Below are 27,604 nucleotides of genomic sequence, written 5' to 3'. Positions count from 1 at the left end.
TGTAAGTGTTATTTTAGTTGTAGTAATATTTAAAGTGTATCATTCATGATGGGCGCATTTTTATGAACAGTAGAAACACCAGCAAAGCTCATTCGTTTTGTTCGTGTGTTTCTTTATGAGATTGATAACAGACGTCATGACTATTACTTGCTTACGCAAGCAGCAGCAGCTTACCCTGACCTCGGAAGTAAAAGAGGAAAACCAAAACAATGCGGAGTTGTCTATTAGCGAGGGTAGATTGGTATTGAAGTTGTAGGTTTTCTAATTAGCAATTTTTTTGTCTTCTTTTAGTGTGCACATTAAGCGTTAAGTTGCTCGTTCTTCGTCAAGCTGCGCTGTTATAACAGTGTCCTACTCAGTACAACCAGATTATTCGATGATGAATACAAACCAGATTTGCATCGATTCTTTTTTGTCGAATGAGGACGATGTCCGCGCAATTGAAGCCGCAATTAAAACAGCTGTAAAAGCAGTAATGTATGTTTTGTGCAATATAAATGCCAACAGAGTACGTGAATACAAGATGTTGTTGTCCCAGAAGGACAGGGAGAACAAAAGACTAAGAATGCAGATGGAATATGCAGAGAAGGAACTGATATCGTTGCGTCGATATAAACACTCAGTGGAACATGGTAATCATGTGGATGTCACTTGTGGCCATGACTCCGGGCTTTCGTCAGAGGAAAACAGTAAGCACAGTGTGTCCACAAAACCAGATTTACTCGATGGAGACGAAGGCATGCACAGTGAAACCGTGTGGAACCAAGATATTACCAGTAAGTGTCTAATCTTCTCGATTTGACAAAGGAAGCACCTGTAAACGTCGCTCAGACGCACAAATTAAGGGAAATGTAGTATTTCAGTGGGACTTCATTACAGTGCATATTATGTAATCAAAGTAGTTCCCACATTAGGATGTTGAGTAGCGTGACTGAACACACAAAAAGTTTGTGTAAAGGTGTGCATATGAAAATAGCTTTAACATGTGGACTCCATTTAACTTCAGCATTATTGAGAACTTTGCTTGATATTTTCCGATTGGGTTCCCTCCTGGATGTAAATCTTGCCATCTGAGCCTACTTATCTGATTCTGTCTCAGGTACCTGCACAAGAGTGAGTGATGGGGTCGAACAACAGCAGTGGGCAACGGCCACAGATACTTCTCTAATCAAGGTGAATGAAGACTTTCACAACCAGGGATCCAGGCAGAGAACAGCTAGTTGCACCCTGAAGCCCAGTGGTGATGTAAGGCAGTCTGCTGTGTTCCCAGTGAAAGAGGAGCCCTCTGACTTTGAGACTGTTTGCATAAAGTTGGAATTGTCTGATCAGACTGTTGGGGAGCTGGATGGCACTCACCCAGGGCCTCCTACAAATACTGAACTAACATGGTCCAGAGTTGGAGCTGGCAGTGGGGTTCCGAATCACAGCTTTGGAATGTCTGTTCAGCCGAAAGAGAGAACAATGCTCTCTGCAGCTTGTCAAAAAGGTAAGCATGTATCTGTGTTGGTCTTAAAGAGAATGTGAGGAGTCAGGTTTCAGTGACTCGCTACTTTGCACTTCTGTTGAAAATCCTCAGCTGTGGTGCAGAATGCCAGATGAAGTATTTTGTGTGCATATTATAGCACCTATTTTTATGCAGTGATAAAGTGTTAAACAAATCAAAACTGTCTTATATTTTAGATTTTTCAAAGTAAAAAACATGGCTTACTGTTTTTTTGGAAAGAAATTTGTACACATAGGCATCAACATCCCTATTTATATTTGTCTAAGAAACAAATTTCAAGCAAGTCTTGAGATCAAAATGTCTTTGAATGCGTGTTTCCCATTATCCTAATCAGGTGTGTCCATACTTTTGACTGGTGCTGTATGTTGATGAAGCTGTAACTGCTCCGATTGCAGCAAGGCTGTCCAACAAAGAGAGACTGCTCCTTTACAGAGCCAGGATACGGGCGGACCCAGAAAAGTACCAGGCTTACAGGGAGATGGACCGTCGCAGGTGACCATGACGATCGTCGAACTCTGAGACTTTGACCCTTAGCTTATATAGCCAAGCTCACTGTGTAACATTCAATCCTCATCAAATCTGTACCTGTTTATAATGTCATCTGGAAAAAGGGAATGGATTTTTAAACATTAAGTGCAGGTTTAGTGTAAATAGGCCCTAAGTAGTGGGAATTGGTAGGAATGTCCAGATACTTCTTTTTCCTGTGATGAGTAATGAATTGCAATCTTAATTTGGGATATGAAGTCCTATATTTAAAGATGATAAAACAGTAGGTAAAACAGTATCTCTTCTGTTCCCAAACATAGCTTTAGGTAGTATCCCCCATCCTCCCTCAAATGGATAAAGCTGATAGTAATGACAGTTTATTTTTTTAGGTACCAGATGAGGAAAAAGTCCATCAAAGATCTGCCCGAGCATTGCCAGAAACTCAAGAGGGAGGCGTGGAGAGAGGCATCCAGACGTCATCGGGCACGGAAGAAATTCTGTCTTCAAACCGGTCCTCAAATTAGCCAATGAAACATTGTGACACCTTTGGGATCTGCAGGAGACCTGGGAGTGAACTGGGGTAGCATGTTGGATCAGTGCTGAAAGCACTAGACTTGGAACCAGAGTCCTGTGGGTTCCAGTACAGCTTTTGATGTACCACTGGAGATCTTAAGACCAGAGGTCATGAAATTCCTGCTCTCCTTGTGGTTTCCTGTCATTTAGACAATGGCAAGCGAACCCTTATCCCAGACTGGTATAGTACAGCAGGCTTTCTACTGTAGGGCTGTTCACATATTGAATCACAAGCATAACCGTTTGCATTGATTTACTGAACAATTGGTCAAATTAATGGTCACGGTTAGAGTGGAGTGAAAACAAGAAACATCTCACAGACTTTGCCTCGCTTACTAGCTGCATGTTAGGCCTGACAGTAGCGTCTAGAGACAACCCTGTTCTAAATTGTGATGTTTGCACAAAAGGCACACAATCAGCATGCATGGAGTGTGTTTCACTACATAAGGGACAAGTGGGTAGTAAGCAGTGCTCTTGAACTCAGTCATTCAAAGGTTCAACAGCAGTGCCATATTTGAACATACAACCCTGGTATTACCAGTTGTTTGATAAACACTGTCATACTGTTACAGCTGTCCAGTGATATCAAGATTTTACCAAACAACTGTGATGTGTATGTTGTTTTTTTCTGCCTGTATGTTTCACTCCATGGGTTCGAATGGATTGTTGGGGAAATATCTACAGTAGAGAGATTTTCTCTTTTGGGCCAGAGTAATACTGTGTAGCCTTGATGCAGTACAGAATGGCAAATGTTTGTTGAAAATGTATGTCTGTTTTTATGAGTTGAAAAAATACTAAATGTGACAGCAGTATCAGCAAGAGGGTTACAGACAGAGTGTATTTTAATGTGATGTGATGGCCTTACTGCCCAGTGGAGAATCATATCCTGTATGTTACTTTGATTCTGGTATGATGAAATAAAAGCTGGTTGATGGACTGTCTCTGTGTCTTAGGTGTGGTTGTGTGATGTTGTAGACTGTTCGAATCAAGAACTTCCTTTCTTCACACACAACTGAAATTGCAAGTCGCTATTTGCCACTGTAACTTACCAACAACTGAGATTCTTAACGGGGAAAAAAAATTCTGAAATGTGACTAGAAAAGCATTCACTAATCCTGCTGTAACTGAATGTGTTGATATATGGTTTTGCTCACTAATTTAATAGAGCTCAATGTAAAGTTGTGACCATTGTGCTGGCGGAGTTTTTCTTTATCATCCCGATACAGCTTGAGTGGTTTCGATTCCGCCGTCCCTTTACTGCACCCTTCAGCAGCAGGAAGTTGCATCACTCATTAGGAGGGGAAAACAGAACCAAGTCATTTCATTTTGCTGTTAGTGAGGGTAAAACGCCAGGGACAGGATCGGTCATATCAATTTGAGGTAAACGGTACATATATTTTTCACTTTTAGTTGTTGGTACTTTTTGAATGGGTAAACTTTATGTTTCTATTTCTGTTTTAAAAGTTATAAATTACAGATTTGGTTGTCCTCGGATTCTACAACAAGCTACATGGAGTTGTTTGAGCAAAATTCAAAAATAAAAAAACATTAGGATCCAAATCTCGATATACAGTTACAATACCTATACGTTTTTTTGAAAGAAAGACAACCTTGAAGCAATATGATGATTTCTCTCACACCTTCTGAGTATACAGCGAGTTTTTTGTGGTTGTTAACTGTGGTATGGGCACTTAGAGAGAACTTACAGTGGGGCATGATGGTGCTTCCTTCCTTTTGAGGGACTTCTCAGAAGAGCAACATTTCTCAAATCGTTATTCTGCTCCAGTGTCTCAGAATGATCAGTCACATGGAGACCTAAGAAAAGACACCCCCTTCCAACCACAAAAGTAGGCTGAATGTCTCCATTTCATGGTTCTGGGCTTGCACATGTTCTGACAGGCTGTATGTTGAGCCACCTAATGTTTCAGATATCTGTCTCACGCTGAAGTTATTGAATGCAGGATATGTGTGTAAACTGAAATATTGAGGATTCCTAACCAACACGTTTCCTAACCAAAAGTAGTCCTCAACCAGCATGTGTTAAGATTAATAATATGGGGGGCATGCATAATTTTGTCATTAAAAGAAAATTAATAATATCTGATGGTTGTCCATAGTTGATAGCCTTGAGACTACAATGGCTACCGAACTGATGAAGCAGCTGGCTGACAAGAAAGACTCTGTGGAGGCTTTCATGGAGACCCTGGAGAAGGGGGCGGAGCTTGTGGCAGAGACAATGGGAGAGATGCTGCCTGTCTTCTCCATTGCGGCACCTGTGGTGAAACTGGTCCTGGATAATGTAGAGAGCAGGGAGGCCGAGTTCATGAAGGAGCAGTTCCAGAAGCTGCGGGATCGTCTGGAGGTGGTCTCAGAGGAAATCCAGCGCATCAACCAGGAGATCCAGAAGAGCGGAGCAGATGCTGCCTACTTCTCTGTGGAGGAGAACCTGAGCAACCAGTTCCGTAAGTTCATGGACATCCTCAACGCCAAGCCCAAGTTCCGCGAAGTCAAGACAAAGCTCTTTCTGGAGCACTTTGCCAAGACTGGGGGTGACAAAAACCTGCACACCCTGTATGCTGCTGTGACAGGGGACAACTTCTCTGGTGAGTCAGTGCTGGAGATCACACTGAACTATGAGGAGAAGAGCCGCAGGGCCGTGGAGGACTTCTGCGCCCGGCTGAAGAACCTGTTCTGCTTGGGCCTCATTGCCCTGGTGGGCCATGCAGGCCTGAAAGGGACAGATGAGGAAGAGGATCTCGTCCGGGACTGGGGCGAGAAGATGAAGGTGGTTGAGGAAAAGATGAAGGCAGCGGTGGAGATCTGTAAGTCTGGCTTTGCCGAGCAGGCTAAGTTTGACATTGGGAAGCGGCTCAAGGGGTGGACCAGCAAGACTCACACAGAGCTTGCTGACGCCATCGCAGAGTTCCTGGCGCAGAAATTTGACTGGGTGTCCTGGGCAGTAAGGGTATACACTCACACTGAAGGCTGGCTCGGCAACTTGATATATGGTAAAAAGGACCAGGGAATCTATGGAGGGAACCACTTTGCCTTTGAGGGACAGCTTCGGGTGGTGGTTTCCTACAGCCTGAACCCCAGCAGTATAGATAGGGACAGCCTTCGCAGGCTGATTGAGGGACAAAGGCGAACAAGGAACATGGATAAGCTGGCACTACGGATTCACAGCGCTCAGCCCCACTGCCTGGTGCACGTTGTCAGCAAGCACAGGGACGTGGCCGAGAAGACCAGCAACTTCCCAGATGACTTCCGTTATTACCAACTGTACAGAAATTCTCATATCTATATACACTCAGAGTGACTCCTGATGTCTTGCTTCAGGTTGCTATGCCCTTGAATGAACTTCACTTTGCCCTTTAAGAAGTGAATCCTATTATATTTTTTGGTCTCAGCATCACTGCTGTACCTGTTTGATAATGTACACCCACATGCCATTTGTGGGTATTATAACAGTTGCCACCCTCTTCATTGATGTTCAGAGGCCCTTGCTGTGGCTTTTAGCTTTTTGCTGTGATGATAGACACACTGATAAAGTGCAGGGAAATATTTGTAAATATTGTATTATTGTATTGTATTATTGTATAATGTATTTCATTTTATTTTCAAATGGAAGTTTGCCATATAGCATTCAGTATGTTTGCATTACTTCACTAGGTCCTGAATGCCACAGAGTGGAAAACTGATAGCCAGCAGCACTGTGGATTAATCTGGTTTAAAATATGGACAGGTGAGGGGAAACGTTGCTATTTTCACAGCTGTGTAAAGTAAACTATTTCCAAAGCCAGGTCCTTGAATGCCATTTGTTTTTTTTGTTCTTCCAAATATGTTATCATCTCACTAGAACTGCCTAGCTGCTTTTTTTTATACCAAACTGTCTTAAAAAGGCTAAGTCCAAATTCATCCAAGGAAAGGAGGAAAAAATCATATGGAGCACATTTTGATATGCAGAATTGATATGGTTTATTTTGAACTGTTGATTCAGGTTTTTGATATTGGCATGAAATGAGTTGAGTGTGGTCTGCACTGCAGCTCAACCTGAGGAATTCCCAGTGGTACAACAGATATAGAATTACTAGAATGTCAGTATTTCATATTTCAGAATCCTATCCAGTCCAGCATAATGAGAACCTTACTGAGAACCTGACATCACCTGGTTATACCAAAGTAGCTTCTGTCATAGATTTAGAAGACCACTGCTGTCCAGTTCACAAACATGTTGAGTCTAGTATTTCTATATCTATATCTTTTGTTAGTTGTATATGTTGTAACAGTTGGGACAGGGACGATGGGCGATTGGCTAGCATTTCTTCAGTTGAAGTCAATGATCAGTTTCAGCAGGGGGGCAGCAGGGAAGTCCATGGTGATGATGCCAAAGCGCTCAGTCAGTCCAGCCTTGTTTGACAGGTACTGGTGTAGGCGTGTGTTGATCCGCTGGGCCACAGCGTTAGGGTAGGCAAAGATGCCTGCCCCACTGGCATAGGTGAGGAACAGGTGGGACTTGCTCCCGACCGCAGCTGCGTTCAGGTGCTCATAGACGCTCTGCCACTTCTCCGACACGTGAAGAAGGGTTGGGACCTGAGGGGCAAGGCCAGGGGTTACAGGGGATCATATGCGTTTATTGAAAGTCCATCCCGAGGTGTTCCTCATGATGAAAGAATTCTTGACTTTGACATCATTTAGTAAATGGTCAGCCAATTCTTCAAATGGAAATTATTTTTTTTTACATGTGTGCACAATTCATTGTTGCATCCATCCTCTCAAAAAATAAAATGGCACCCCTTCTCCTTTCCCTATCTTCTATCCCTCCCTTCTCCCTTCTCCCTTCCTCTTTCCCTACCCCCCATTCCTTTCTCCCCATTCCCTTTTTCCATTTCTTCCTTGCCACTTCTTCCTTCTCTAAACCCTTTTTCCTCCTTGCCTTGCCTGAGCCTCTCACCTTCCAATCGTCAGCGATGTCCAGCGAGCTGTAGCGCATGCCGAGATCTGGGCCGGCGAAGTCCTGCAGGATGATCAGCTTGCCTCTTGCCTGGCCCATGGTGGGCGTCAGCCGGCTGTGCCACAGCAGGTCCCAGTGGGCGTAGCGGTGGATGTAGTTGACCACCGCCCCGTAGATGTCACGGGTCTCGCTGAACTCCTCCTTCAGCCGCATCAGCACCGTCTCGGTGGGCTGCTCCTGCAGGAAGCGGACCACCGCCTCCAGGGCGTCGCCGAAGTGCGCCCGCTGGTACACCACCCCATGGTGGATGGTGAGGTTGCCCTTCACGTGGCGGACGCGCATGTCCAGGAAGCGCACGCCCGCCTGCAGCTGGAGGCTCAGCGGCCAGGACTGGCACTCGGTCAGGGCGCCCCCGTAGAAGGCCATGGTGTTGTGTGTGCCAGGGAGCGTCACCTCCGACAAGGGGCGGCTGTCGGGGATCGATGCCATCCAGGACGGATTAAGGAACTCCGGGGAGCTGGTGTCGTCATACTCCGGCCTCTGGATTGCCCCTTCACAGGTCACAATCAACACACTGGGGGACACCACACAGAAACAACAACAAAAGGAACAACAAGAAGTGAGTTGAGTATGGCCACGCAACAAGAGAAGAGTGGAGGACAGTCATGGGCTTGGAACCCCTCACTAGATTCTACATGTCTAACAAGGGCTTTTGCTAATACTGCATAGACAGATGTAAACAGTACATCACATTACTGACTCAGATTGTCACGTCATTATTAGAGGACACATTTTTATTTTGTAAAACTAAACTAGGTATTCATTTTTAGGATGATATATAAAAATAACATATAGGTTGTTTTACAAAAATATCTGACTTCTTATTGCCTGAGTATGCTGTGTACCATATGTGAGAGTGCTGAGACAGTTAACCAGAAATGTTAACTAACCCGATGAAGACCACCGTTTCCAGCAGAAGCTTCCAAGCAGTGGTGACAGCGTGTCTGCACATCCTCATGTCAGAATCTCTATCCCTGCCAAAACCCACCAAATCTGAACAAAACTTATTAAAAAAAATTTACATGTGATATATGGGGAAATGTCTTCGATGCCTAAGGTTTCTTATATCCATTTTCACATTACAGTTTCATGTCACAGATACATTTCTATTGATATTTTTTAATGGGGGCCTCACATCCTGACAAAACATACATGTAAGAACTCCTGTGAGCCATATGTTGCCTAACTATGTTGCATGTCCTTATGATTCCTTTGCTACATCACTAAGACTTTGTCTGTCAGCTTTGCTAGACTAGCTTACTTTTACATACTGTGTCACATTTGCGTTGCTATCAGCCAATTTCATGAAACCATTTTCCATATGGCCTTACCACTGGACTGTTCGTAACTTTTAACTCCTTTCAGCTTTATTCTTACAGTATTCTTAAGATGCATCTTAAATATAATACACACCAACTGGCACATCAAACCATCACCAGAGTGTACTTTTGTCATAAGATAACAAAAATGTATACCAGTGCCAGGGCAAGGTTCTCATTTTTATTTATGCTTTGTCTTTCTGGTGGTGTTGCAGGTAAAAGTCCTTTTAAAGGGAAGACCCTGATCTCCATGGCTCCCATAAGCTCCTCCACAGCTGCCATAAGCTTAGTCTGAGCTCAAAGTGCAGGCACACAGCTAACAGTGCATCAGATTAACTGTGGGTCTGTGATTTGGCAGTGAACCTCATTTTGTACCCCCCCCCCCCCCCCAATTGAAATTCATCGTATTGATTCATGGCAGATGTAGAATTGTGCTATGTTTAGGCTTGGCAAACCAAATGTATCCCAGTTTGGAATGTATTCTTCGTCAGCCGCTGTGGTCTGTTATATCTCATGTGTAAAAGAAATATTCATAAGATAAATGTGTTAGACAGAAACAAAGAGAAAGAGAGAAACAGGGTGGTAAATTAAGGAGCAGCAGGCCACTTTACTTTCCCAGGAACAAACAGGGGAGAGTTTGAGAGCACCTTCTTATTATAATATTAAACCTGACCCAAAAGCATCAATAATCTCCATGTTAAGAGTCCCAATCACCATGATCCTGAGTAATCAACCCCCCCGTTAGTGCTGACGAGCGCTGAAAGCACGGGAATGTGTAATGTTGCAGTTACCTGACCACGAAGGGTGGAGTCGTCAGCTGGAGAGCCCTGCAGCGAGTGAGGGTGGAAAAAAAAGGCCATGTTGACCTAGCTGATCCCACGGGAGGCTGGAGTGGCCTCAACGTCAGCACGCATACGGGGGGTGGGCTTCCCTGATCACGCCACCGTTCCAGTCCTTTTTTTTCTCAACACACTCGCTTTTACAGACACACACACACACACACACACACACACACACACAAATCCGCATACACGTGGCTATGAAAGCCAAAGGCCTACAGCACTCACCGCAGCATTTTTTCAAATGGTCATGGCACATTGGCACATTGGTACATTGAAGTGGATATTTTGCTATGGAAATGCTGTACTTTTGAGATGACAAAACCATATACATACACACAACCAAAGAACAATATATCTGAGTGCTCTGTATTTGGATCATTTTGTTGTTAAAGATAAAAAGGAAGGAAAAGGAAGCCTTAAAATGGTGTAATAAATGTTATTTATTTAACATGATGTAAGCATTACTGATGTGATGTTGATTGTTGACTGTCCCTCCCTCTCTCTGTGCTGTAATGAATGCATAAATGAAGTCAGCTGACTCTATCTGAGAAATGCACATGTAAAAAAGGTGAGAAGCATTTTATATGTACTGTTATGTACTGCCTTAGCATGCCACAAAGATCCAGCTGTGTCAATATGGGACCCATTAATCAGAATGGATATGCAGGGCTTAGGGAGACTTTTAAGATATCATTTATGTTATTATGTCTACTGATGATGTGAAGCTGATGCAGTGTAAAGCTTTCTGAGACAATATGCTTGCAGAGCGCTCTATAACAAATGATTGATTGATACAATTGTGAACTATACTTAATATGAGTCAATTCCTTTTATGAGTATCTGGTTCAAATTAACACAGAGGCCTGTTAAACACATCCAAGATCCTCTGAATAAAAATAAGGGAAAATATTTTTGCATATAAGTAACAAAAGCCATCCAAAAAGATCAATTTATTTGGGGTATGTGTGTGTGTGCATGCACCAGTGTGTGTGTGTGTGTGTTCCTCTGGTGAACCCAACAAAACACTTTCCCTGGGTTAATTTTCAAACCCAGACTATTTAGACTTCATATCAAAATAGATATACATGAGAAATGATCATAAAGTCAACTTCTGATTATTTTCCAGGCAGGGTGCAGAACACTCCTATTTCAGAGCCTGTATACCATCAGTCATAGCAGTGTGTCCAGATTAAAGGTATAGAAATGTAAAGGTAAACATACAACAAAGGTAGTAAATGCTGTCTTGTGGAAAGAGTTACGTTTCATATACTAAAATGTAACACTTATACATGGAGGATTCCCACAAAAAAATCACTTACAAAAACTAAAGCACCTGCAAAAGAATTAATTTAAAAATGCATAGTTATGTGTACACAAATACTCTCAGGCGCACAAATATGGTGTGCACAAAAGGTACACATTATTTCTGGGTTTAAAAGGTGAGGACTGCAAAAAAAAAAAAAAAAAAAAAACGTTGATTGATAATGGATCTGGAAGACTTTCAAGATATTCAAGATTAAAGATTCAAATATTTTGGTTAATTTGAATTTTGTGTGCTGATGTCACCCTTCACTGATGGTGTATTGCTCTAAACAACCCCCCATTTTTTCCACTCAGAGTAGGCAAAAGTTTCTGGGATCCTCTGGAGTTGGCTATGCCTTTGAAATGCCAGGTGTAGTGTAACACCCCCATCCCCCCCCCCCCCGCCCCACACACACACACACACAATTTTGAGTGTTTAAAGTCTGATGTCTGGCCAGCCTCAAAAGATGAGGTGAGCTCAGAAGGGATCATTCTCCTCTTTGAAGAGTTGAAAGTGACAATGGGATACTTAATAAATCCCATTTTGAAATAATTTAAAAACTGACACCAATCTAACCATAATACAGTAAAGAAAGCAGACATCAGATGTGTTTCCCACAGCAGTGTTGTAGTTTAAGTGAAGCACTAATAATTCAGCTTCTTGATTCAGCCTATTGAAATCCCTTTTTGTAAGTCACTTTGGATAAGAGCATCTGCCAAATGAATATAGGTAAAATGTAATGTTTCGGGAAAGAAAATAAATATAATCCAGGAAAAAAAGTAGAAATGGAGTGCACAGTCTCAACAAACTACAGGATAAACTTGTTTTAAATGCTGTACTTTTGGTTTCATTTCTTATTATTGCCGCTCTTTCCAACAAAAACCACACAGCTGACACAAAGGAGAATGGAGTGACTAACGAGACACCTCATCAATTGCAAATGAGGTGTGTTGCCAACCTGTCCTGCAGCTCTGGCATAATTGTTCACACGCAACCTAACAAAGCTGTCAGATGACAAGTCACAATACTCTGGATATCTAATCTGGAGGTCAGCCATTGATGCTGTTTTTGAGAAGTAATATAGTGATGACGGTACAGTAATGGACTGTAACTGTAATGGAGATTGACCATTCAGGCAGGAGTTATTGAATGCATTGGATACCCGTTGTGTGCAAGGGAGGAAATGCATACTGGTGTGTAAGAGAAAGAAAGACCCCATCACAGGCTGGCTGACTTGCTTTCAAGCCTATGACTGAATCAGCCATATGCAATCACAAAATGCATTACATTTAATGCATACACTTTATTACAGTACTAATATAAGAATAAGAATGAATATGCGGATGCATTAAAACAGATGGACAGACAGACAAATGGCCCTTGTAAAAGGTGTCCAGCCATACTCTGTTGGGCAAAACCAAAACCAGGGACTTTCAAACATTAGACAACCAATGACAAACACATATGCACTCACAGGACTCAGTATAGCACAGGTTAACAGAATATGTAGGATGATAGGATGATGTTGCCAATTACTGCTGTAGTTGTGGCTAACAGCTATTAAAAATCACATGATAAATGACTAATTTCAGTGTACCCCTTTTACATTAGTGCCTTCTCCACTTAACAAATCCATACAATTAACCAATAATTAAAAACAATACATAGTGCCAGACTTGCACTATTTGTCCATCACACCATGTAAAACAACGTACTCTTACTATAGAATAAGAGTGTACCCTTATCTGACCAACATTTTAATAATTTCAACCATTAAACATATTAATACTAGTAAAATACTAGTATACAATATATTTATAAATAATACAATAATCGATCATACACAGTCACTTCCAATAAACTCCCTACAAAACATAATCCAGTACATACTTCTGTGTGCCAGCGAAAAACATGAACATATTTTATATTTTTCATGCATTGTTATATATTATTTCATTTTCACTTCTGATGTGTCATTCAACATAAGAACATATATTTCACATATATTTACTACTTTTTCATGAACCATATCAGTAGTCATCACTTTTATCCATGTTGTTTTAGACAGAGTATATAGTAATACAGTTTACAACACAAGAGACTTCAGAAATCAAATGTATTGGAGCTGTACACATTTGTATCATGTCAAATACATTCCACAATGCCAGCCAAAAATTGATCACAAAACCCCCTGGCACATTTAAAGTATATTCAACCATCTTCAGTCAATATCCATCCTGTAAAAGTAGATCATTAAGGGCGGATAAACCTGTTTTTTTATACCAAAATGAGCAGAGCTGGCAGAGCCAAGAAAGACAGTGTCCGTCTCATAAAATAAAATTATCTACTCTTGCTTCAGCTTGTATTATTCCTCAGCATCTTGAGTTTCACATGTGTTATCCAATTACTCCTTAAGGGTGAAGGCCCTTGAGAGGTATTTCCTGACCTTCTAGCCATTTGTTTCAATCACCAGATGAGGTATCTTCCTCACGCCTGAGTAAGTCTTCTCATATTCAAAGCCCTTAGAGCTGTGAGGCAAAAGTGTTCCGGATTCTGGAAAAAAACTGTAGTCCTCAGTCACCGATACTTTAGAGTAGTTAAAGAAACCACACTCATCTTTGCCATACTGTGTGGCAGGGGCTGGGCCAATCAAACAGAGTGCTGCATAGCTGCTGCGTTCATTCCTCTGGCTAACCCAATCAGCATTGTTCTCCTGTGAGTCATTTTCCTGCCCCACACCCTTATATGGCGCAGAGGCGAGGCTGTATCTCAGAGGTTGGGGGAATGAAATGGCGGCTGGCAGCTGAAAACAACAGCACTAGTAGGAAGTGAACAGTCACAGCCTTGAACACAGGTAAGCTGACAAGTTGAACACTAAATCTTACTGAAATTATTATGCTTAGGCATTTCTGTTTGAAATAGAAGCCTTGTGGGCAGACATTTTGTGTCAGGAAATACAGTAGCTTCCTCATGTGTGTTGTGTGTGTTTTCGGGTGTCAGTTTTACAATAACCTATATTATGATCCAGGACAGGCTGGTGCACGAAGCACTGTTTGAATGGTGATACCTGTTTATAGTGTCTTTCTTGATGTGCCTCAGCCACTTTAGAAAAGCTGTGTTTTAAGATACAGGTTGTAATGAATGAAACACAGTGAGTCACTCCCTTTTTCCTGTCAGATTTTTTAATTAATGCTGCAGTGCAGTCCTATCCATGATGGTATGCATTCTACAACCCATGAGCTGTAAAACTACATTCTTTTGTGTAGGTGTGCTCATCACATAAGTAAAGGAGTATCCGGGCACACAATTTAGGGATTCTGTAGTACACATCTACAGACAAATAGTGGGTGTGAACTTGGAGTAAGTGAAAAGGAAGTTTAGGGAGAGGTTGTCTTATATTCTGTAAGTAGCTGCTGATGCATTCCTTTAAAGGTGAATGAATTTATACAAGAACAATAATATTCCCTCAAACTTCAACTGATCATATCAATACATCATATCAATAAAGTTTGGCATTTGCTCTTAGTACTATTAAGATGATATATATCCATTCAGGTTAGGCATGGTTACCTGCGTATGTGTGATACCTAGTACCCTAATATTCACTGTGTAAAGCACAACCCAAAATCAACAAAATCTAAAATCAAAATCCGAAGGAATACATTATGTGATTTAATTGCACATATTGGAACAGTATCAATAACTGCTGTGTAATTGTGACAACACATTTTTTTAATTTTCAAATTTCAAACTTCAACTTTAGTATTTCACTGTGCACTCTTTAGAACTGTATGTTTTACAATCCATAAAAGCAACATAGATATCACAAATAAAACTATGGAAGCCAAACTTCAGCAAGAATCCATGATAAACAAAGAGTTTATTTTCTACATTAGTAGTTTTGAAATATCTCCACCTACTGACCATGGATGAATTGTTCCCTTCACAATGCTCTAAATATTTCTACATTTTACACCATTGCATGTCATAAATACTACATGTAATATAATAGCTTAGCATTTTCACTTACTGGTTAGGTAGCAGCTGGAATGTATTTATCATAGTATGTTTACATTGCCTGCATAGCCTGCTGCTGTCAAATTAGGCAATCAATCCATGCCTTGAATCCCAGAATTTCAGTTTAACCTCTATAGCACTTTGCTATTTTATTTTACCCTATGTTTTACTTTACAGTGCAAGATAAAGATTTTTCATAATTATATTTTTATCCTGTTTTGAAAATAAAGCCATTCATAAGTGTTCCTTTGCCTCTTTGCCTTAAAATTAAGTAATAAATAATGGAAAGTGCAACACTTTTATTCATTTCACAACACAAGTTTCCATAAATTTCATGAAAAGCAAAATGCATTAAACAAAAAAGGGCACAGCTGGATGGAAAATGTGTTAGGCAGGGGAGTTGAGTTCCACTTGTCTGCTCTTCCAGGGACGTGAGCCACAGAACCCGTTGGAGGCCATGGCTGATGCGGAGAAGATAAAGCAAACTGCAGCCAAGGTGCTGGGCTGCGTGGAGAAGGTCTCCTCCTTCGCCTCCTCCATCGACCCCCTCTTCGGCATCGTCAGCACCATGGTGGGAGTGGCGCGCAAGGGCCTGGTGGGCGAGGAGGCCCACGCCCTGGACAAGGACTTCCGCGAGATCCACAGCAAGCTGGAGAGCATCTCGGAGAAGAACCGGCAGACCCTGCGGCAGATCCGCATCGACGAGGTCAACGAGACCTTCGGCAAGTACGAGGAGTACATCAAGCACCAGTACAGCGCCTTCAACACCATGGTGGAGCAGGTGAAGAAGGACCCCGTGGGCGCTCGCCGCCACATGGAGGAATTTGAGAGGATCTACGAGCGGGACAAGTCCGACCTCAGCTTGGACGTCTACTACCGGGGAGTGATGGGTTCCGGGGCCCTCTTCGGCAGACCCTTGCTGAAGGTCTACCTGGAGCATTGCGAGGGCAACCGCAAGGTGATGGAGCACAGGTGCTCCCATCTGGCCCACCTTTTCCACATCGGCCTGATCGCCCTCATGGCCTACACTGCCGTCACTGAGGATGATGAGGACGAGGTCAGGGAGAAGTGGGCCCAGAGGGTGGCGGACATCCAGGACAAAATACAGGAGGCTTTGAGTCAGTGCAAAGAGAGCGGGGTGGCTGAATCGGAGTAGCCTGTTCCAGAGAGAGAGGGGGAGAGTGCGAGAGAGAGAGAAAGAGAGGGAATGAGGGTGGCAGCTTATATATACCTATTGTGTGCAAACTGTAAATTTCATGGAAGGAACCCCCTGCCTTTTTCAAAGACAAGGTTCAGACAATCAAAAAGGAATGATGAAAATCAAGAAAGGAATAATGAAACCAAAGCCACTGAGGTGGTGGGTAGTTCTCTCCATGAAAATAGAGGTCCAAATTGCAATGCTGTCTATTTATATTGATGTATGCCATGTCTGTTAAGACTTCTCTGCTGATCATATATATTTTTTTCAAAACAGTACTGATACAGTATAGTTTGCTGTAAAGCGTGATTGAATGTTTGCCTCATAATCACTTTGTTCTGTTCAAACGTGGTGCATTTATGCTTTGACAGACTTGCCTTGTTTGGCTGATGTCCTCTTTTGTATCTTCAATAAATTGAACAGAACACCAATAATCTAAGCCTTCAACTTGTTTGATCGATAGTGGGTAATATAATGATACTGTGTTGTATTGGCCTTTTTGTATGACAGACCCCATTCATTAGTTTACTGAAATAGCATTAGCATTAACACTAATCTGTAAAGTACAAGTTAATACATTCCATTAATACATTCCATTCATACACAGATATATTTTATATTAGTGTCACACTTATATAAAATTTTACATTAAATAAAATATATTTTAACATAGTTCACAGGTACCTTACAGGATTAAATTAATTGGAAAACCGTTAGCCTCAACCTACACTGATGCCCAAATATTCTTTCACCAATGATGGTGCCAATTATAATGTTACTCTGTTGCCAGCAGTAACACATATCATGATAAGTTAATTGTAGGCACAGTTCATCTATTTTTAACTTATTTTCAGTAACAAATGCAAACTATACTGTCGACATTGAATAATCTGTCACTAAGATAAGCAGAGATGAAATAGTTTAACCCACAGGTATCTTTTAGTGAGAGGTCAGTGTTTCCTTAAACTCAGTGGAGAATCTAATGTATATTTTAGAAAGTTAAATGCCAAAAGCATGGGAAATATTGGGCTGCACAGAATTCATGGTATTGCCAACATAGTTTTTGTAAATCCATATAAGGGAAGTTACATTCTGAAGTGTGTGTGTGATGCCATAATTTTACCAGCTGCACAATTTTTGTGTTAGATTGTGACCATGGTTACCATGGCTACATGATAGAGAAAACAAAAATGCCTTGCAGGCTGCTCAGTTGTAACTTGAACTCCTGTCGTGGAGTGATCCTGCTCCCGTTTTATGGAACACCTACTGACATCAGCTGAAGCAGTGTATAGAGTTTGCCACTAGGTGGCAAAAAGAGATCAGCAGTGACATTTGGTTCTGCCCTAACCCTGTATCATGGCAACTGGTTCAATGTTTATTTTGCAAATATGACACACACTTGATTATGGGATGTCTCTACATATCCAGTATGAATCACAGGAGAGGGTAATTTCCTACTGGCATCTGACTGCTGTTTCTTCAGCCAGCCAATCCCATAGAAAACATTTAAACTTCAATAATTAACATATCATAGCTGGCCGTGTTTTTAATTTATTTAACTTTGTGATTTGCAAATAAAAAAAACACCAGACATTGAAGCATCACAACTAATTCCCTGAAATAGAACAATCCATTGCTCCAAACAATCAGATGAGTAAACCCACAACATGTACTGTGTCAAAATTAACATTTATTCGCTTATCAGTTACAAGTTGACTCACATTCCTTTATATTTTAGGCACATTCTGTGATTAACACGCACACACTTTTCTGAAGCCACAATACTGAGAGGATGTCTTTCTGCTTTGCAGCACATTGTATTAAACAAACACACAACCTCTAAGTCAGCAGTAAAGTGCCTAATCTGTTCCATGCTGAACATAATCAACACCAAATTATTGGCTATCAGCATGTTGTTAAAATTTTACTCATCTGATCCTGAAAAAAACTGCAATAGAATCACATGTACATCTCTTTTAAACATTATATGGGCAGAAAAAAGAAAGAGAAAGAATGTTGGAGGGGTGAGGTAGAGAGTAAAGCCAAGAAACTGCTACTGCAGTGATGATGAAAGTATTCACATTTTATGCAAACTCCATTCTTACCAAAAGTATATATGTAAAATATGTATACTTATGTACTTGTATACCTTAGTCTTTAATAACCACTAAAAAAAAACGGTATCAGTCAATACTATAGCGATGGGGAAGTTCAAGCACCCTAGCCCTGGAGGTGTGCAGCTCTGCCCAAGCGACCAGATGTCTCAGGGGGACTGCCATTGAAAGACACCTATAAATACATCACAACCCTGAGAGGCAGTAACGTTGCTGTCTGCTGTGCAAGTCAAGCGCACCTCTAGAGAACACTGTAAGACAAGAGGTAAGCAGCCGGCACTTCTCGCTGCCTCACTTTGCCTTTTTCTGTTTCTCTGTCAGGGTGGTCAGAGTTCATAAATTTGAAATGTCTGTAATGCAGCTGGGAAGCTCTGATAATAAATAGCAATACTACTAATACTAATACTAATACTAATAATAATGATAATAATAATACTGTAATTCCCCAGAATGCCAACCTAATTGGGATTCCTACTTCCAAACGAGCATGAGATAATAAATTTTTCTTTCAAACATTCCGACTATTTGTGTGCCATAAAACTGGATTCAACTATGGATGCAATTATGGATTTGGATGCATCATATGCATCATGGACATTTTTAATTACTGGTTTTTGAAGACAATCTCAGTGATACATTTCTTATTTGGATTTAAAACTGGCAGTCAGGAGAGAAAACATACATTACTGTGTACAGTACCAGTGCAGTGCTAACAATTCTTGAATCCTAAATAATAAAATGATAACAAATAATAAATAAAAAATGAAAAAAATAAGTTGTGCCTTACTAGGACACGCCTGTATCAGACCTGAAATCTAGAAAAGAACGGAATGTAAAACGGAATATGTATAAGATCATTCCCCTGTGCATTGATAGATATGTTTGTAAGTATTTTCTTGATATTTCATTATAACCCACTTTATGCTTACATAAGCCTTTGCTGGGATTATGAAAACCACATTAAAATAATACACTCAAACCATCTTTGATGTCTGTTAGTCTAGCACAATAAACTCTTTAACTGAATGGCTCATAGAAACTTGAAACCCACAACCTGTTGTCAACCTGAAGGTGTGACTCCTGCTTCACATTTCTGCATTGTGTAGTTGTTGACCTCAATACCAATTTTCTGCTATTTTATAACAAAAGACAGTGTCAGATTCACTAGAAATTGTGGTGGCCTTTATATACATATATACATTATACATATACATTACAAACCATATCCTGTAACAGAAATAAACTTTGGATGCATAGCAAAAGAGAAACCAGACTCCCCCTGTGTGAAAAGTGAAAGAATAATAGCCCTTTTAAAATCTTTTCTTTTAGAGTGGGTAAAGGACACCTGGGCTTTCTGAAGGAAAAGGTAATCCTGTGACAGTGACAAGAAAATGAACCGCATCGAGGAATGGGTGCTGCAGAACAAAATCATGATTGAAAAGGGGGTGGAAATAATAGAGCAGGGGTGCGAGGCACTGTCTGCCACTGTGGGGAAGCTTCATCCCATCCTAGAAGCCGTGTTTGTGGCCTCAGCCGAGATCCTCCACAACCCGGAGAGAAAAGAGACCCAGTACCTGTCACAGCAGCTCCAGAGCCTCACCCAGAAGCTGGTGGACATCCAGGAGGAGGTGGGCAGCATCACCCAAGAGATTCAGCGCATCTCCATGAACAAGCAGAACTTCGATTACGAGGCACAGGTGATTAGCCAGTACGAGAAGTTCTGTGACTTCCTCGATGCCAAGCCCGAGTTCAGAGAGAGGAAGATGGAGAGGTTCCTGTGCCATTTTGAGAGCACAGGCGGTGACCTGAACATGGACGCCCTGTATAACGCTGTCACCAGCACCACCCGGGAGCCCATGCTGGACACAGTGATGGCTACTGAGCAGAGGAGCCGGAGAGCCGTGGAGAAGTTCTGTGCCCAGCTGAAGAGGCTCTTTGTGGTGGGCATCATCGCTGTCATGGGCTATGCCTCTCTGAAGATGGGGGCAGTGGGGCGGGAGATGGTGGAGAAGTGGCAGAAGAGGATGGAAGATATAGAGGGGTGCATGAAAGCTGCTGTGGATGACTGCGTCCAGAACTTTGCCACCCAGGCCGAGATGGACATTGAGCGTCAGGTTCTAGAGAAGCAGGGCAGCATCGACGTTCAGTTCGCCGAGCCGCTGCTGGATTTCCTGTCTAAGAAGTATGACTGGGTTTCCTGGTCTGTCAGGGTCTTCAACCACAACGGGATGTTTCTGTGGAACTGGCTGGCTGGGAAGGACTACTATGGCAGGGGCGGCAGCAACAATTTCTTCGACATCCTGACCAAAAGCAATGTCAGGGTGGTGATCTCCTTCAGTGTGGAGCCAAAGCCCATCAACAAGAGTCAGATTCAGGAGCAAATCCAGAGACAACAGCTTAAAGGGAAGATGACAGATGTGGCCCAGTCACTCAGCACCAGCATACCGAACTGTGCCGTGTACACAATCAGCCGCTACAAGGAGGTGGCGGAGTCCAACAACTTTCAGGAGAACTGCTACTACTATGAGAAATACAAGAGAGCATACCTGTGCATTCACTCTAAATAGCCTGAAATGGCAATCTATTCTGGGGGTTAAATCAAAGACAAATTTGCCAAACTGTAATAAAAGCAAAGCTAGCTACAAGTTTACCATTGTAATTGGTCTGGGACTTTGCAATTTCTTGTGGTTATGGGTGATATGTTCTTTTAGAATACATTTTTAAAGGAAAGATGATGTCAATGTATTATTTTAAAGCTGAACAAACTGAAAATGTATGCAGAGTGCCTCTAACATAGATCTAAAATTTAGTTTTGAATGAATATTTAATGTAAACCACAATTATGCTAATCAGTGTAGTGTTTGGTGTGGGAAACAGTGAAGCTTACAATGAGGGGGGAAAAGCCATGATCTCTGTGAAATGTGAAGCCCTTCTTAAGATGGAGGAAGTCTTGAGCTCCAACATGTTCTAAGGCATTTCGACCAACAACCTGGTTCCTTCTACCCAGTTCAACTTTGTCCAAAAGTGGGTGTTCCTACATGTCATAAAACTCTATAAATGCTGACTTTCAAGTGTAATCCATGTTAGAGGCAGAGTTAGACCATATTAAATATAGAGGTGTGAATAAAGTTGACCTTCATGTTTTCTTTAATAAAATAATAAAATTAGAAAACAACATGACATCACTTTGTGTCATGATATTACTAGTTGTGTCATGAGGATACTAGTATAATACTTTATTTTTTAGGCAGACAAAATGATCCAATGTCTACGTATTCAAGTTATATTATGTTTTTCGTAACATTGAATCAGGGGTATGAATAAACGTGGAGTACACCACACACAAACAGGTATCTGGAATTATTAACAATCGTAGCGTTTATCTAGACGTATTATATTACGTCTTATACTGCATACAGACAACGCTCAGCGGTTCAGTGCTTGAGTTCATGAGTAACTCAAGGGCAGGGCCTGATAGCATTCTCTGTCATCTCCATTTTCTCAAACAGGGCGTGCCACCTTTCCCAGCTCCATATTCAGCCGACAATCCATAAACTAGCCGTAACGCGAAACCAGCGAATAAAGCTGATAAAACTGGACTTTCTGTAACGTCACCTGTCTGAAAAGTAAGTTTACGTCGAGTTATTTTCACATTTGTTCTGTACTACCTCTACGGTTCTGTAAAGGTTTTGTTTTCGTTCAGCGCAGCTAGCAACTTTTCTTTTCGAATTATAAGTGCGTTATTTCTAATAGGATTCAACACATTTGTTGAGTTGTTATTTATAACAAACGAATGCTTTACGGTATTTTAAAAACAACAAACCGCGATTAAAATCACGTCTACTGCAGCGGTACTGGTAGAAACTTCCTGGTTTTCTTTCAGGAGCAGGAATTCATAAATTGTAATAAGGCCATTCAACAATAAACCCACATACTTTGAAGACGTCGTTTTTCATTTAAGGAAGCAAAAGTTATACGTTTGAAAATATATTGCTTGAGAGGAAAGAGACCCATGTAGGTTTTTTTTTTTTTTACGTTAACGTTACCTTAAATTCCCGACAAGCGCGAGTTGCCTATTTATGCCTTCTAATCTGGAAGTGTTTACATGGGGGAAGGCAGTATGCGAAGTCAGCTTTTGCAATGCAGTTACCAGTCCCGTGAGGACGGAGTGAAAGATTTCGCTGCTGAAATGAAAGCTGTAAATGTATGCAGCCCATGATCTAATAGTACCACTTATGTTAAAACCCTGCATGAACACACAGGGCCTCCAGTAATTGAATTTGACATTAATATATGGATTCAAGTAGGGTCTGACTTATCTTCACTACCTAAGATCCCTTACACTGGAAATCAAAGACTAAAACCTGAAACCTATTTAATGCAGCTTACTCATTGAATACACAACGCAAACAAAGTTGGTGGGGTCTTAGGATAAAAGGCAGAGGGCTGCTATAACACTGAAACAGTTTGGTTTTCAATTTCTTATACAGTAAACATACACATTATTGGGGACACTTTCCATAGCTGAATACAAGACTGCAACAATTTAAGAGTATATGTGTGGGTTTTGTGGCCATTTGGTCATAATGTCTGCTAAAAAGTAGGTATGAAGCACAAATTTCACCACCTGTGCAAACTGATGGACGTGTACACCTGTAGTGAATTTTCTTGGTAGATGATTGATGGAGATTATCTCTTCAAATATATCAGTGTCAACTTTTAAATGTAAATGTTTAATATTTATAAATAATAATAAAAATTTATTTATTTATTTATAAATATTAAAATGCTAAAAGGTGCTTATAATGATAATGTAGGGCTATTGATTCCAAAAGGTCATTACTCTTCCATTCCAAAATGGAAAAAAAAAAACATGTTTTTGTTGAATGGAAACCTTTGTGTCTGTGGTCTACTGGCCTTGGAAGACAGCCAACATCTTGTTTTCTGCTTTTAACAAAGTAGTCCACAGTTAAGACTGAGCCACCACTGATTAGCACTAACACTTCTCAGGTGGTTCCCTGTTCAGAACCGCTTTATGGGAATTGTAGTTTCCTAGCTATTTTCTGTTATCTCAGGTGAGATGCAGCTATGAAGTAGTTTTCCAACATAGATCCAGGCCTTCTCAAAATGATTAGCAACTAGTTAGAATTCTAGAGACCCACTCACTTTGCGAATTGTGTCCCTAAATAATCTCTTAGAGTATTAGTTGATGATTAGGATACACAAGAATAATTTGTTTAATAAATGATCATGCTTTTCATAAAACACCTTATTAACCATCCACATTAATCTAAATTAAAGAGGGTTCATGTCAGAAAACCAAACTGCAAGGTGCTAGCTGGGTTCCAGTAATGAGGGACTGCCACTGACTGGGAAAAACCTAATTTCTTATGTGTTTCTTGCATCTCCTAATGCAGCGTTGTCCAAACCTCTCCTGGAGGGCCACTTGTCCTGCATGTTTTAGATCTCTCCCTGATCCAACACAGCTGATTCAAATGATCAACTCGTTATGAACTCCTGAAGCTGCCTAATAACAAACTGATCATTTAAATCAGCTGTGTTGGAGCAGGGAGAGATGTAAAACATGCAGGACAAGTGGCCCTCCAGGAGAGGTTTGGACAACGCTGTTCTAATGAACATTTGGTCCCCTATGGTTTCCCCACCCCTGCCACTCAGCAGCGACTGTGGTTAATCTCCATTACATTTCAACAGGTTCTGAAAATCATGAACATATTGACTGTCTCAGCCTAATAAACCTCACTGGGTATGTCTGTGCTGTTTCCTTACAGAGAGTACAGAAGTTTACGGAGGTTTTTCCTGTGGTCTGTATCTAGTGAAGTGTGAACACAAGATGGCTGATCAACTGCAGAAGTTTGTGGCAGACAAGAAGGATGTTGTAGAAACCGTGATGGAGGTGTTTGAGAAAGGTGCAGAGGTGGTGGCCAGCATGGCAGGGGATCTCTTCCCTGTCTTTGCCATTGCAGCGCCTGTGGTGAAGCTGGCTTTGGACAATGTGGAGAGCAAGGAGGCCGAGTTCATGAAGGAGCAGTTCCAGAAGGTGCGGGATCGTCTGGAGGTGGTCTCAGAGGAAATCCAGCGCATCAACCAGGAGATCCAGAAGAGTGGAGCAGATGCTGCCTACTTCTCCGTGGAGGAGAACCTGAGCAACCAGTTCCGTAAGTTCATGGACATCCTCAACGCCAAGCCCAAGTTCCGCGAAGTCAAGAAAAAACTCTTCCTGGAGCACTTTGCCAAGACTGGGGGTGACAAAAACCTGCACACCCTGTATGCTGCTGTGACAGGGGACAATTTCTCCAGTGAGTCAGTGCTGGAGATCACACTGAACTATGAGGAGAAGAGCCGCAGGGCCGTGGAGGACTTCTGCGCCCGGCTGAAGAACCTGTTCTGCTTGGGCCTCATTGCCCTGGTGGGCCATGCAGGCCTGAAAGGGACAGACGAGGAAGAGGAGCTCCTCCGGGACTGGGGTGAGAATATGAAGGTGGTCCAACAAAAGATGAATGCTGTCATCGAGGACTGCATCAACAGCTTCCCAGAGCAAGCCCAGATAGACACCCGTAGGCTGGTGAGGGACCGGGGGGACAAGACCAACCAGCAGCTTGCAGACTCCATCGTGGAGGCCCTGAAACAGAAGTATGACTGGGTGTCCTGGTCTGTGCGGGTCTATGGGACACCCTCAGGTCTGCTCGGTAGCAAAAAGGATTTCCAGTGCTCCACGGGGAAGAGCCGGTTCCAGGTGACAGGGGCAGAAGAGAAGCTGAATGTGACAGTGTCCTACAGCGCCTCCCCCGAGCCCCTGAACAAGCCACTAATCCAGCAGTTGATCCTTGAGCAAAAGAAGCTGACAGTAGCAGCGGTAGCAGAGCTGTTGTTCGAGCAAATTCCCGTCTGCGTGGTTCATGTGGTCAAGGCTTCCAAGGATCTGGCTTGTGCCTGGAGCTTCTCAGACGAGCTGCACTACTGGGAAGCACACAAGAAACTGTATATCTGTGTACACTCGGCCTGAGATAATGTCTTCTTTTTGTGGCTGGGTTGAAGAGCTTCAAACACTTAAAAGTGTGTCTTGTCTGGTTGAATCCAAAAGTCAGATTCAAGTTTACTTCCTGTAGTTATTATTTCTCACCACCTGATACAGCTTGTCGATAAAAATGCCGAAAACAATTTCCCCCAAAAAAACGCTTCATAGTTTTTGGTGCAGAGGAAAAAGTTGCGAAAATCTGTCAGTGTACTTCCATTTTATCATGTTTTTTACATATTACGAATGAAATCTCTATTTACTTATTTACTTATTTTAATCACAGATTCAGAAGTCGTATTATCAACAACTGTATGTCCTTCACTGGCTGTCCTGTTTTTTCATTAATTCCATTAATAATTCACTGTATTACTTTTCCATAGTTTCATTAAGCCACTATAAATTACTGCAATGACTGCAATTTCTTAAAGATATTAAGCAGAAAATGTGGGAACTGATCAGTATGACTGGTCTGTGTCCAGTAGGTGTTGGAGTTTGAATTTGCTGTTGAAAATTGCCATTTGGGTGGCAGTATTACCATATTGTGTGAAGAACAGTCTGTTTTAACAAAAGTTTGGTACCAATCAGGTTTTCCATTTCTCACCATCTGAGCTAGGGGAGAAAGCAAAACTGCATCAATCAAGGCAAGGATTGGTTGAAACATGTGGTTAAATGCCTGGCTTGAATGAAAGCTTGAATGTTCGGTGAGGTATATAAAAATTGTACTTATGCAGGGCAATAACAGGAAGTCTACATCATACACAATGACTGTCTGTACATGCCAATTGAGGGCATTGTTTTTGTCTGTGAGTTTGATATCCAATAAAGCAAATCCTTCAGTTGCCTTCCTACTAATCAGACAATCCACCTGACCAAAGTAAAAGTTGAGGTTCAGTTTGAGTTCCTCTGAGAGAAAGAAACTTTCCATTTGATGTATGCAGTTGCTACAACTGTTCTGTTTGATTGTAATTTCAGACACATGGAGCATGTAGGTTCAGAAAGGCAGATGGGAAGTTTATATACGGAAAATTGCATCAATATATGATGCCTGCACTTGTGAGATCTATTACATGACAAATGCACAAGGCTCAAACATGACTAGTCATCTCACACAGGCCAATCATTATCTCGTGAGTGGGTTTTTTTTTTTTTTTTTTGCACAGTGGGACTGTTGGTTGCCAGGGACTGGATGTAGAGTTATTTTTTGGCTCAAGTGGTGCAACTATTGGGGCAAAGCCATGCACACCGTGCAGCAGAAAGATTGTGTTTAATAGTAGAAAAACTTTGATCAAAACTCCAGCGGTTCAGAATTAAACAATTTATTTAAGTGGAATTTCCCTTCTTTGTATTTGTGTCCAGATTTAGTCAACTTTGACATAGAAAATGATCATTTACCCTACGGTATGTTCTATTTTGACTCTTCCAGGAAATGAGACATGCTCACTACATTCACTGTGGACTAGGGAGGCTTGTTAATCTGTGCAAAGTTTATTCCTGATTTCAATCAGTAAACTCTTGTAAATATAAAGCACTTGTTGCACACAGGTAATATTGCTTTGACTCTGCTGACCATACTGACAGAAACACGCCTTGTGTCAGCATATCTGCCCAGCAGAAGCTTATGGCAGGGGCAGGCTATGCCAGGGAAGGCAGGAAATAGCCAATCAGATTGTGGCTGCTGGGGAGGTGAAAAGAAAAGCAATGAAACATGGTAACATATGACTATGCCTCTTGATAGTGCTTTGATAATTAGAAATCAGAATATCAATTTGCAGGTTGAATGCACACTAAAACCAATTGAAGAGAAATTCCCATTTATTTATTTATTTATTCCCATTTATTTATGCATTCATTCTCCCTTTTAAATGCCTCATGCACAATTGGCCTGTAGCTTAAGTATCCAAACGATGGCCCACTGAACACTTGTTTATTTATGATATGATTCTATAATGTTAGAATATTGTTAGAATAAATATAAGATATTTTTATCCTTTTGTTAATCCTTTCCCATTTACATTTATTCATTTGGCAGACACTTTTATCCAAAGCAATAGGCTACAATTGTTTTTTTTTTTTTTTTTACAATGTTATCCATTTATACAGCTGGATATTTACTGAGGCAACTGTGGGTTAAGTACCTTGCCCAAGGGCAGTGTCCCAGCAGGGTTTGAACCGGCAACCTTTCAATTACAAGACCTGCTCCT

General features: G+C 41.5%; 6 protein-coding genes across 6 annotated transcripts; 5 read left to right on the top strand and 1 right to left on the bottom strand.

Moving 5' to 3' along the window:
- The first annotated feature begins 208 nt into the window (after window positions 1–208).
- On the top strand, window positions 209–2,814 carry LOC118796366. The gene is made up of 4 exons (XM_036555212.1): window positions 209–776; window positions 1,100–1,486; window positions 1,900–1,996; window positions 2,380–2,814. Exons 1-4 carry the CDS (start codon window positions 377–379, stop codon window positions 2,519–2,521), a joined length of 1,026 nt encoding a protein of 341 aa, XP_036411105.1. The 5' UTR covers window positions 209–376; the 3' UTR covers window positions 2,522–2,814.
- A 1,097-nt stretch (window positions 2,815–3,911) lies between these two features.
- LOC118769165 (protein rapunzel-like) lies at window positions 3,912–5,879 on the top strand. The gene is made up of 2 exons (XM_036516193.1): window positions 3,912–3,943; window positions 4,681–5,879. The coding sequence occupies exon 2, from the start codon at window positions 4,701–4,703 to the stop codon at window positions 5,877–5,879; it is 1,179 nt and encodes a 392-aa protein (XP_036372086.1). The 5' UTR covers window positions 3,912–3,943; window positions 4,681–4,700.
- Window positions 5,880–6,886: 1,007 nt separating this feature from the next.
- On the bottom strand, window positions 6,887–9,724 carry si:dkey-266f7.9 (uncharacterized protein LOC100006223 homolog). Its single transcript, XM_036555218.1, has 4 exons — window positions 9,685–9,724; window positions 8,465–8,548; window positions 7,515–8,088; window positions 6,887–7,153 (listed from the first exon to the last, which is right to left on the bottom strand). Exons 2-4 carry the CDS (start codon window positions 8,530–8,532, stop codon window positions 6,887–6,889), a joined length of 909 nt encoding a protein of 302 aa, XP_036411111.1. The 5' UTR covers window positions 8,533–8,548; window positions 9,685–9,724.
- A 4,088-nt stretch (window positions 9,725–13,812) lies between these two features.
- Window positions 13,813–16,674, top strand: LOC118796381 (protein rapunzel-like). Its single transcript, XM_036555230.1, has 2 exons — window positions 13,813–13,892; window positions 15,483–16,674. Exon 2 carries the CDS (start codon window positions 15,513–15,515, stop codon window positions 16,209–16,211), a length of 699 nt encoding a protein of 232 aa, XP_036411123.1. The 5' UTR covers window positions 13,813–13,892; window positions 15,483–15,512; the 3' UTR covers window positions 16,212–16,674.
- Window positions 16,675–19,758: 3,084 nt separating this feature from the next.
- Window positions 19,759–20,934, top strand: LOC118796364 (protein rapunzel-like). Its single transcript, XM_036555209.1, has one exon. It carries the CDS (start codon window positions 19,759–19,761, stop codon window positions 20,932–20,934), a length of 1,176 nt encoding a protein of 391 aa, XP_036411102.1.
- A 915-nt stretch (window positions 20,935–21,849) lies between these two features.
- On the top strand, window positions 21,850–25,788 carry LOC118796365 (protein rapunzel-like). The gene is made up of 2 exons (XM_036555210.1): window positions 21,850–21,993; window positions 24,157–25,788. Exon 2 carries the CDS (start codon window positions 24,219–24,221, stop codon window positions 25,389–25,391), a length of 1,173 nt encoding a protein of 390 aa, XP_036411103.1. The 5' UTR covers window positions 21,850–21,993; window positions 24,157–24,218; the 3' UTR covers window positions 25,392–25,788.
- The last annotated feature ends 1,816 nt before the right edge of the window (window positions 25,789–27,604 follow it).

This window comes from Megalops cyprinoides, chromosome 21 (genome assembly GCF_013368585.1).
Source record: "Megalops cyprinoides isolate fMegCyp1 chromosome 21, fMegCyp1.pri, whole genome shotgun sequence".
NCBI lineage: Eukaryota > Metazoa > Chordata > Actinopteri > Elopiformes > Megalopidae > Megalops > Megalops cyprinoides.
Note: the sequence above shows the minus strand (reverse complement) of the source record. Positions and strands in the feature narration are given on the sequence as shown.